Source organism: Siniperca chuatsi, linkage group LG2, assembly GCF_020085105.1.
Source record: "Siniperca chuatsi isolate FFG_IHB_CAS linkage group LG2, ASM2008510v1, whole genome shotgun sequence".
NCBI lineage: Eukaryota > Metazoa > Chordata > Actinopteri > Centrarchiformes > Sinipercidae > Siniperca > Siniperca chuatsi.
The window spans coordinates 4,104,586-4,116,976 of record NC_058043.1 but is presented as its reverse complement, the minus strand read 5'-3'; the positions used below and the strand labels follow the sequence as shown (position 1 = coordinate 4,116,976).

The 12,391-nt window shown below is 40.5% G+C and overlaps 1 protein-coding gene across 14 annotated transcripts in view; it reads right to left on the bottom strand.

The window, feature by feature from the left end:
- ptprt (protein tyrosine phosphatase receptor type T) overlaps positions 1 to 12,391 on the bottom strand; it is a 341,042-nt gene that overhangs the window by 138,374 nt on the left and 190,277 nt on the right. For all 14 annotated transcript variants that reach the window (XM_044221198.1, XM_044221225.1, XM_044221272.1 and 11 more), the window contains exon 14: positions 8,864 to 9,140. In XM_044221198.1, coding sequence (XP_044077133.1) covers positions 8,864 to 9,140 — 277 coding nt within the window. The remainder of the gene's footprint in view (positions 1 to 8,863; positions 9,141 to 12,391) is intronic.

The window sequence follows — 12,391 nt, the reverse complement described above, 5'->3', positions numbered from 1 at the left end:
ATTCTGTAGGTCATCCATGCTCATATTAATGGATTACCTACAGAATCTACAGCCAATCTCTTCCCCACATTACTTTATTCCTCCATTTCCTTCACTCTCACTTTATCTTGTTTTATCAACTTTATTCTCTTAATTACTTTCTTTCAATGCTCCTTCATGGATGTATTATAAACATGTTGTGAAGGAATACTCATTATCATAATTATATGATTTGTAATAAAACTTAAAAAATGAAAACATTAAAGAGTGAATTAATAGCACTTTCAAAACATATCTGTAAAAATACAAAAAATTATTATTATTATTAATCTTATCAGTAGTCTTATAAATGTACGTCACCAAACGAGTGCTAACAGGGCAGGTCGTAACCTCTCTCTCAACCTCTGTCTCTATCTATCCCATAACTGTTTGTTCCATCGGGCCTATATGTGCTTCCAGTGCCCTCCTTTTTCTGTTCCTCACACTTCCACACATTCCTGTGGTTCCACTGTACCTGTCATTCTCTTTCTGTTGGGCTGTCACCACCTGAAGAGGCATGTGGGGTTTTTTTTTTTCCAGCTCGTACCATTCTTCACTGCTCCCGTCTTTTCCTCCTTTCTTCCCTCCATAATGTGCTGTCACCAGTAAGTGTACATATCTACCCCACTTGTTATACAGAGAATGGCCTCCTTCACATGTGGCCTCCTTCACATTTGTCTTCATCAAAGACGATTACTACAGCAACTGCAGACACTGACGCTTGTCACTTAAGCGTTTGAACAAAATCACTCCCAAGGTACTGCCCATTTAATAAATATTTCTTCTAATTTTGGCCTTTTCTGGTCATATTAATATTGAATATATTTTCTTTGGCAAATGAAACCTTAAAACACAAAAGAACCTGTTTTAGGAGTTGAAATCTATAAGGCGTATGTTTCAGATGTATTCTGGTTGCTGAAACGATAGTAGAACTTTTTATTTTTGAGAAGTTAAAAAAAAAACACAATATGTAAGTGCATGTAGCACAGTGATGTCGATAGATTTTCAATGTAGTGAGTCCCCGGGACCCACAGGTGGTCATTTGAGCGGGTCCCCAATAAAATTTGTTTTTTCACAAATTGTAGTGTTAAACTTGTGTTTGATGTTGTATTGTTATAATTATGGTCATTCATGAATGTTGAAAATGTATCTGAAAACTAAACAAATAAAATCCGAAATCTGTAAATACAAAGACGAGGCCATATTATACAGATAAATATTAGCTTTTTCTGGGTGAATAAATGTTAAAAAGGGAAGCTAAAGGGCAACAAGAACGCTGAGCTTTCAAGTTTCATCAGGAGTCATTAATAACACCATCAAGCACATCATGTTTAATTAGGAAAGTGATTTAAAAACACGCACACAAAGGGCAATTATTTACTGCATACTGCCATTACAAACTGAGTACAATTATCTGATAATTAGCCTGATCAGCCACCGTCAGTAATCAATACAATCACACATTATTAGACTGTAGACCATTAATCAAACCAATAACTAACCACAGTCAATGTCAGACAACCTTATCATACTTTAGCAGTTACCTAGTAATTCTGTGGTGATAAAACATAAAAAATATAGGCTACATACAGTATTAGCAGTTTGAATTAAACTGGGTATATTATATACTGCTGGGTATATTGATAGATAAGAGTTTAGCTTGTATGTGTCTATTGACTGAAGGTGTTCAGGTAAGTTTAGCTGAACCCCCACACACACACACACACACACAAGCAAGTAGCCAGAAAATCAGCTTGCGGCGCTCAAAACTGATCATGTTGATTGATGAACTGTGTCATGATAATGTGACATCTACCTGTAGGTGTCACACTGTCAGAACATGATGGAGAAAGATGACACAGAGCAAACTGAGAGACAGAGTGAATACAGTTTATTATTCAGTGTTTCTAAAATATTGTGGCTGCATTATGTGAACGTGGATTTCCTGCTATTTTTTTTACCATCATGTGTTTCATTTTCACAATCAATCAGTTTGAACCCTTTTTTTGTTCAAATGCCAAATTTTTGTTATTGTCAAGTTTTTGTGCTTGTGCCTGCATACTAATGCATCTGTCTTTGCGTGTGCCTGTGTGTGTGTGTGTGCGTGCGTGCATGGGTATATGCTAGGAACTGGCTTATGAAGTTAAAGAGCAGGGAAGATGAATGTTCGTGGATGATGGATGGTGTGAGTCTCTCAGCTGGATCTCTCCACAAGACTAAACACACCTGCTTCTATTACATCTCTGTCTGCTTTCCGTCTGTCTGTCTGTCTGTCTGAATGAATGAATGATTCTCTCACTGGTACAATTTGATTGTAGGCAACTTGTTCAGAAACTGAGAATGAATGCTAACACACACACACACACACACACACACAGGTGGCCTCAAACAGTGATCAGTGTGTTTTGTCCTACTTACTTGTTGAGAACCCGTGCCATTTCACTGACAACTGATTCAGGATGTTATATGTAATTAATACATATGTTTTCTTGTTATAGATTGATTTCATTTGAAATATTGCATTATTGCACCCTGCTAAAGAGACACTTCGTTGTTTTGTGCATTCTATCATTATATACGATTCTTCTGTAAAACAAACTCTAAGTGAACAGCAAATACATAAACCTTAGACACTGTAAAAGAATGATATTGAACTTTAAAAGTCAATTGACCATATCTAACTTTTCAATGAACCCATGCATATGTAATGCATGGGGATAAAGTTTCACATAAGGCCTCAGCAGTAAAAGATGTCTGAAGTTTCTACTTCTTTGATATGCCTATCATAAGGGCAGAGTATCCCATCCTAAGTGTGGTGTATATCCTACAAAAAGCCACCATGGGAATAAGATCAGTTCCCTGAGCACCAGTGACTTGTGTTTTCTAGAAATTGGCCCTATCGTGCCTATTCATCGTCCATTTAGAGGCCCGGCTGTTCTGGATTCACAGTCATTGTGAATAGAAGCGCTGCCTCGTCTTCGCTCATGCTAATAGGCTAAACCTCAGGAGGTTGCAAGAAGCAAAGTTAATAAATGTAAGGCCAATTTATTGCCCTGCCTCTATCCAGAGAGGCTGAGAGACGAGAAGGGGGGAGTTGTTTATGGTGGAGACACTGGAGACACAGTGTGTGTGTTTCCGTGTGTGTAGTAGTTAACTTTGTCGGGCCTGACAAGAATACTAAGTGTGTATAGGAGATGCAGCTGCTGTGTGGGTGAGCTCTCTCTCCATCTATCTATCTTTCCATCTTCCCTGCTCTCCTCCCTCTCTCTTTCTTTCTTACCATCAAACAGTTGGTTGGGTCAGTGTTCTGACTGACAGGCAGGATTTCCAACCATTTGTGTTTTCTGTCTGACTTCTGGATACTGTGATTGGCTGCTGGGGTTCCCAGGCAACCCAAGGCAGCCAGGGTAGCAACTTTTTTTTTTCCTGCAACTCTTTCACACTCTTTCTTACTATCTGTCTTTCTCCTCTATTTGTTTCTTAACAACTTCAGTTTTGCTAACGGCGCTTTCTGGTACCAAAAACTCTCTTGATACACACACAAAGGCATGAAAGGTTCATATACATAATCCTTACACATTTTAGTTTGACTGGTGGCTGTTTCTGATCTTAAAGTCTGTATGTGCATGTACACACACGTACATAAATGTGTGTCCACAAATTCCTACACACAGCTGCCCACAAGCCAAAGGCAAGTTATTTTTGAGCATTTTGATTGACATTGACTATCAGCTGGTAGAATCTCTCTTGATGTCTCTCTCCTACAACCTACAAAATCTGCACTCTGAGGCTTGCATGGTGTGGTGTGTGTGTGTGTGTGTGTGTGTGTGTGAATGACGTTGATTGTCAGAGTACCTTGGCCAACCCCTGAGGCTTTTTACTTGTCAAGAAAGGTGTCTGGCTGCATTTTTCACAGCGCAGGGGGCGAGTTTTTTCGTGTGTGCCACCGTTTCCTTTTGTTTCATGTCATTTCTCGCCCCATTTCTCCTCGCCTTCTTCATCCTCCTCTGTTTCTCCTCCAACAATTTGCACTTTTGTGTATTCCCTCCCTCCTCCTTCGATCTCCCAGCTTCCTCATCTGTCCGTCTCTTCTTCTGTCCTCCCATGAATTTTCCCTTAATTTCACATCCTGTATATTATCCATTAAACTGTGTTGAGTAAGAAGTTGGTCCACACAACTTCTCTCTACTCCTCCCCTTTAAATCTCTTTACTCCCTTTCTTTCACCCTTCCTCCATCTTTCTACACTCACGCTTTATTCTTCTCATCCCCTATTTTTCATCAATGATCCTGTCCCTCTCATTTCCCCATTTTTGCTTATTTTCCTTCTTTGCCTCCTCAAGACACTCTCGAGGGATCAGCACAGCCAGGTATAAGGTTGAACGTATGTCGACACTTGAACCTGGAACCTGGAACCAGGCTGCAGGGACTTGCTCCCAATAATTTGGGGTGATAAGGCCTGGCTTGCAGTCAGCATTCCACTTTATCCCTAAGGTGTTGGATGGGGTAGGGCTCTATGCAGGCAAACTGGGTAAACCATTTCTTTATGGACCTGGTTTGTCATAATGAAACAGGAAAGGGCCTTTCCCAAACTGTTGCCACAAAGTTGGAAGCTGTTCTCTAAAATATCACTAAATTCTCCAGCCTTAAAGTTTCCTTTAACTGGAACTAAGAGGCCTTGCCAAACAACCTATTTGTCGTTTAGTTTGGAGGACTTTATGTAAAGGTCTAAAACCATTAAATATCATATTGGGGTTTCTTTCAGTCTGCAAACCATGTCCTCCATACCCCCCTGCTGGCCTCCATCTTTGCCTCCAGTATTATATCTTCTTTAATGTCTCTTTCACTTTTTTTTAGACTTTTATTCCCCCTCCCTCTATTGCTCCTCATCCCTAAGTCCCAGATCACTCTTGCTCTTACTTCTCTTACTTACAGCCCCAGGCACTTTATTCTTGTCTGTGCGTGTGTTTGCCTTAAATGTGGGTGTTTTGTGTCTGTGAATGTGTGTGTGTGCATGTATGTGTGTGTGACATCACACGACATTGAGGGAGAAATCAAGATTGCTGTTAGTGAGCAGTTTTAATGTGCGGAGCGTTGACTAATTGGCACAGTGATGGGAGATGAGAGACTGGCAACAGACTGATGTCACCCCAGAGGGGGGAGAGAGAGGTAAAGAGGGAGGGAGAAAGAGAGAGTGTGTGTATGAGTGAGAGAGAGAGAGAGATTGGTTAAAGAAAAAAGCAGAAAAGGAAAAGGGAGGAAGAGGTGTGTGAGGTAGAGGGACAAGGAGAACATTAAGGAGAAGGAGGGAATGAAAAGTAGAGGGGGAGGAAAGGAAAGAGAGTGAGGAAAAAGTTGAGGGGAGGGCAAGTGAAACAGGTGGGAATGAAAGGAAGCAAGAAAAGGAGACATGGAGGGGTGAAAGGAAAGAAAGAAGAGTGAGATAAGATGAGGTGATGATGGAAAAGAAGGAGAAAAGAGAGAGATGGAGAAAGAAAAAATCGCAAAAGGTAGGAGGTTAAGCAAGATTGCAAATGGAAAGGTAACAAGAAAAGGAGGTACTGCATAGAATGAGGGTGAAAGAAAAAGAAGGGAAATGAATGAAAGAAGCATGTGATGAAGAGAAGGAAGGATGGACGGAAAGAGAGCTGGAGAAAGAAGAAGAGGGCAAAAGATCGAGGGAGAAGGGTAAAATGAGAGCAGAGGAGGAAAAGATGAAGGGGGAGAAGAGACAGACAAAGAAACAAACAGAGGGACATGGAATGAAGAGAAAGAAGGACAAAGTTGAGAGAATCTGAGAACAGGAAGTGAGAAAAATGTGTTGTTTTTTTCCTATTCGAGAGACAGAGGTAACATCAGTGAGCAATGATGAGATGGAAAGTGGGTGGATTGAGAGAACAATTTCTTCTAAATGTTCTTGAGAGAGAAAGTGACAGAAAATTAAAGCGAAAGAGGGAGGAGAGACGTTCTCCGTGATTGACAGGTCTAGCTCAGAGGGGGGAAAAAAACTAGCAGCATTATCCAAGACAGGCAGAAAATGAGAAACAGACTTTCATCCATGGGATCAAACTACAACAAACTAGCCAAGTCCTCTAACATGTAAATGAGGAGTTCCAATATGAGACATCTGCCGCTTGAGAAAAAAAAGTGACACCTACTCTCACAAAATGACTGACAGCAAAGAAATTAAACAAATTACAGGACTTTGTGAGAACTGCAGATAACTTAAATTTGTGATTGACAAAATATCACTTTCACATATCCTTACTGCAACAGTATATAATGGAGATATTGAATTTAGAGAATAAATTATTCAAATACTGACATTCTTCTTTGTTCAGAGACGGGGCTCAGCAGTCTATTCAGAGTCAAATGACAACTGGCCACTGTGGATTCACTGGCCAATTTAATTTCTCTGTGGCCAGTGCAGCTTTCCAAACATAAAAAACAAACTGGTGCAAGACCTTTAGTGTCCTTTTGTGTGGATGGAGACATGTCCTTCAACCAGACCAGTTGGGTTCAAGCTGTTGTCAACAAACATTCACCCTGCTGATGAGTCCTTGAGGAAGGCACTGAAAGTCTACCAGCTCCAGGGCAACTGTTGTGTGTCTGACCCTGAACATTGATGTCCCTGTGAAGTGAGCAGGAAAAGACACAGCTAGGCGGATCAGAGAGACTGTCCTCAGCAAAGAAATGACAGCATTGGTCTTTTTTTCCATACAGCTCATACTTTTAGTGAGGCTAATAATGCAGAAGCAGCGTAACGTTGTTATATCACCCCAAAACCTCTTTGGGAGGAGGTTGGACATACAAAGTTTCTAACTATGACACCAGAGATCGCAGTTCGCAACCCGTCTCATTTAAACAGTCTACATTGGCGCAATGACAACTGTTGAACAACTGTAAATGTTAGCCCTAATCCTAACCCTAATATCTACAAACATATTTCTATTAAATGTTACACACTAACGACGATATTGGAGCAAATATAATATCTCTCTCTATAGGGAGAAAATAAAACTAGTAGACAGTTCTGTTAGTTGCAATAGCTGGTAAATTATAAAAATATATATATGAAACGGTTTCTCTTTGGGGTGGATGAAATGTGCAGGAAAAATATATTTATTGGCAGAAATTCATGAGTTTTATGAATGTGTCCATTTTTTATGCCTGACTTCCATATCGAATCATCTGGGTTACGGTCGCTGCACAGGCCCATTTGCTTTTCTATTTACTTTTTACCACCAACCCCCCACCAGCACCCCCACAATGCTCCAATCTATGACCCAAACAAACCTCATACTGATTGGATTGACTGAGATCCAATCAAATAAGGAATTCTTATGTGACCGGATTTAGGGTCTGCACATATACAAGGCAAACGCATACACACAATTGGCATGCACAAGCACACTTTTAAATGCATCCTCATTGGCTCACGCACATGCTTGTTCAATCATGCAAGAACCCCCCCTCCCCCCCGTCGCTCCCTGTGTGAGTGCATTGTGGGAAATCTGCCTTCTGGAGGAGGATATTACATCATGGCGTCAGCCAGCTTGCCCGGCCCTGCTCGCCAAGCCGAGTTACCGTGGTTACGGCAGTGGAAAATTAAAACAACCCACACAGGGGCTTAGAGTATTATAGAAATTCCAAAGCCAAGTTCAAGTTGTGAATGAGTTATGAGAAGGAGAGAGGTGGGGGAGATGGGCGGGGTGTTGTTATATTTGCAGACAGTATAATTGCCAGGCAAAAAGGCGAAGCAAGCAGACAGATGGATTTCTGGGAGTGAAGATTCCCAGAGGGAGTTTTCTTCTTTTCTTTTTTTTTTTGAGAAGAAGTGACATAACATTCACTTTACTGGACTAGGGCCTTGAGAGGGTGATTCAAACTGCTCCTGCGCTACTCTCTCTGCTCACCTCAATCGCTGATGCTTAGACACCTGCTGTGACATCACTGATTTGAGTCTGACCAAAAGTACTTGAAAGTCATCTAAGAGAGGTGTGTGAAACAGCAGCAGCAGTTTTCTGCCATTTGTGATCCTGAGATGATTTACCCTTAACACAACTGTTATGAGCCTTTAAAAGCTTCCACCCACTCTAGGACAAGTAGTATTGTGAGTAGTTCTAGACAAACATGCAAGATTTTAGTATTTGCTTTCTTTTAATGTTTGCTTTGTGTTTAAAGATTGCTTCAAGGTTTTCCTGGATTTTTTATAGAATTTTAAAGGCCCCAATTAGTCTGATGGCATAGGTTTTTGTTTATAAGAAGAAAATGAGACAATCCAGGTAAATCTGCAACAGCTTCTTTTTTGAGTCTAGGGGTGCCAAAAGTCAGAAATGTTCTAATTCTACACATATATTCATTGCACTGCTATTCTGCCCAGTCCAATTCATTATTGTACATATCCATCAGTATACTTCTGTTTATAGTAATGCTATCTGTATATAATGCCCATAGTACCAGTTGTAAAATATTTTCATAATACTGCTCTATCCTGCATGTATGCACATACTTCATATCCTGCACTTGCTTATTGCACTTCTGGTTAGACCTAAACTACATTTCGTTGCCTTGTACTTGTATATGTGTAATGACAATAAAGTTGAATCTAATACGGGCCTGAAGGGAACAAGGAAATACTGAATACCTCTATTTGTTTTCACATTGTTGACATGAAAAGCATAAAACCTAAACTTAAATTAAGTATCAATGTTAATTTAATGGTGGCTTTAATATATCTGTATCACTCTTTGAAAAATAATTTCCAACTTATCTCATTTGGCCAAAGTACCCTTGACAAAATTCTTTCCTGTTATTACAGGTACTTTTGGAGTCTTGAGACTCACCCCATTAGCTCTGCTCATGGCCTGGAAGTAGATGCTGTAGCTCTTGGCTGGTGACAGCGGAGGATTCCAGAAACCGCCGTAGCTCTTGTTGTCTCCCACCGTGAATGGCTGTACAACTGTGAGGCTGGATGGGGGCAGTTCAGCAGCGATGTAGTAGGGCGAGTCCAAGATGGAGGCATTGCGGAAACTGACAGGTGCAGAGAAACATTCGGGGGCTTCGGAGGTGGCACGGCGGGTCTTGGACTTGCGCTCCTCCTTCACAACGAGCTGGTAGGAGCTGGAAACACAGATATAGTTAAATAAATACCTTTTTCTAAAAGATTTTTAAAAAAACAAACTTTTGTGTGCTGTTTACTGTTTACTGTGCTGGTTTTGAAGCTTTTTACCAAACTGATGAAAGAAAGAATCTACTATTGGGGAATCCAGCTTTGACTCACTCACTCACTGTAATATTGGAGAAAGTTTGAATTTAATTTTCTCTGTCAATTTGTAATTGCTATTTGGGTGTTGTTGATTTTTATAAAAATTCTTGTGTACCCATCATTCAAATTGAATTTGGTCTAATAGCACAAATCTACAAGGTTTCAATCTGTAAAGGTGGGGACAGTTGTCTTTGTTGTAGCCCTACATTGTCATTTGAACTCTTAAAGCAGGTGCATTTTTACATTAATAGCCTTATTCAGATAAAACAGGGATTGGTTTGATCTGACAATTACACTTATCCCGATTATTCACTATCACTATCACTGTGGAGCACCTGCCATTAAAAAGCTTTAATTTCCAGAGTGCTTTATATCCATTTTGGCAATAAAAGCATTAGCAGAAGAGGGCTGAGGTCTGTAAAGAATCCTCAGGAAAATACCTATTATCCTTTAAAAAGGAGTGTAATTTGCTCCGAGGGTCACTTTTTTCCCCAAATGGTAGATATACTTTGGAAGAAAACTTCAGCTAACTTTCTAACAAAGTAGCTGGCAGATCATTTCTTGTGCTGACACAGCAGAAAAGTGAGTGAGAGATGTGAGGTTACATCCTCCTTTGCATACGTGTGTACTGGTACACATTAATAAGTCCAGATGTGTCTCTCTCTGCCCTATGTCTGTTTGTGTGTGTGTGTGTGTGTCTGTGCGCCCAATCTAGCAGGTGTGCATGTGCCTGTATGTGCTTGTGCGTGTGTATGCTCTAACAGGTGTGTAGAGGTGTGTTTATATACTTAATACTACTTTGTCTGTTTGTGTGTGGGCTCTTGCATGTGTGTGTGTCTTTCAATTCCGCTCTGAGAGGCTTCATGAATGGCTGAGGGCTCCTTTAGCGGTCAGGACAAACGCAGGGGCCCTCTGCAATTACCTCCGTCCTCCACGCCAAGAACTCACTTAACAATTATACGCAATTAGGGAAATGTATGTTTCTGTGAAGGGGGCCGTGGCCAATTATCCCCAGCTCCCGTTTGGCAGCTTTCATAAAAGATAATTGCTGATGACCAAAGATGAGTCTCTCTTTCTCTCTCTTTGCTGTTCCTGCCTTTCTGGTGAAATATCCATTTCAAACTAATGGCTTTCAGAGGCTGCACAAGGGATGAAGCAGAGGCCTAGTACAAGGGGCGAATAGCGAATTGTGTGTGTGTGTGTGTGTGTGTGTGTGTGTGTGTGTGCATGTGCTTGTTATCATGTGTGCAAGTCTGGTAGTGTGTGTGTTTTTGTGTGTGCAAACATATTTCTACAATGGACATTTCTGAGTTTGTGATGTTATCTGTGTGTATCTGTCTTCATCTGTGAGCAGGTGTGTAGTGCGTGTTCATGAGTATGTGTGTGTTTTAGTATGCGTGTGCATATGCATTTGTGTTTATGACTGTAACCAAACGTGTGTTGACATCCACTGTTAGCCTTTACAACTGCCTTCGTCTATGTGCATTTATGTGAATGCACATGCGTTTGCATCCGAGTGCGCATGCCGGTGTGTGTATGTGTGTGTAAATGCTGTGTGTGTGTGTGTGTGTCTCAACCACGACAGCTGCTCCTCTTAGCAGAGCCAATTCGGTAAACATTCCTCATCTAAGCTCCTGAACTCGAGATGCTCTGATCTCCTCAGAATAAATAAAAAACTAAACACCACAAAACATTAGTGTGCACATTAACCAACAAGTGCCTGTTCCCTGCTACCCCACATACATCTGTTGCCACTTAAAACATGTAATACTTGCACAAAACACACATAATAGGCAAACACACAAAGGGGCTTATCTCTGGTTGATAAAGATGTTAGTGATTGGAGTTCAGCCTAATTCAAAACAAGATATATTTGACATGTGTGGGTGATAAATGGCGAAATATGGAATGGGATTTACAAATATTCACACTAAACCACTGACCCACACTCACATTTCACAAATTCATTTCCCCAAGTCTAAATTGAAATGATATATGTTCTCCAAGCACTCTTGTCGAAGCTGTATTTCCCTAAAGGCAACCTCAGAATAATGTTCTCACCTATATCAATTAAATGGATGACATCACATGTTCAAAGTGAACTTTTAATTAAAAAACACTCTGGCTGAAAAAATGAGAAACGGAATAAATTAGCTGTGTGTCCATTGTAAAACAAAACCAGTGAGTGCAGTGGACTGTGGACTGGAAGAATGAGATTTGAGTGTGTTGTGTGTTTATATTTCTATCCTCTTTTTTTATTTTACTTACTATAAAGACAGAAATGCTCACAAATGATGACAACCTGCTGCTCTTAACTACACTACCACTACTTTAGAAAAAGGGTTTGACTGTATCATCTTTCAATATGTTAAAGTTCATAGCCTGATCGTTGAAAAGGTTTCAGTCATAGTCATCTGGACACTGTTTTCTGACAGATGAGTGAAGACTACGACTGAAACCTTTTCTACGATGGAACACTCCTGGACGAATGAGGGACTACACCGTCTTCATAGCCTGATATTAGCATTCTAATGCAACTTTGGTGGCTATTATCAAACGACTGATTACAAAGCCTCCAGAGTTGATTTATGAACTGCAAGGGAAGAATGTATGCAAGTATGCATGTCTGTTATTGTGCTTTTATGTGTGCAACTGTGTGCTACACATGTGTTTATGTGACCATGATTTGCATGTTTGTCTGTGTGTCCTTTTTTTCATCCCTTTATGTCAACAAGCTGTTGGCCGGGACCTTCAATTAAAGCAGTCAAGTCTCAAGTGACCACACATTGATTGCAATATTACCATCAGACATTTAGGCCTGTCATGTCTGCTTGGAGTTGCATCTCCAAAAAGCAGCAGCTAAAAAGCTACAAGACGCAAGTGACTAATGACGATGCGTTTCACTTCCAAATAATAAAAAAAAGAAGTCCCATTCTATGAGTTCCTTTGCATACAAATTGGATTTATATGTGTGAGTGACTTTAATGGATTTAAAAGAGACCCTTGAGGAAGACGAGAGAGAGGAAAGTGGATGGAGAGAGACGAGAGGTTAAAGGGAGGAGAAAATGAAAGGAAGGGAAGTAGAAGGGATGATGGGAGAAAAAAT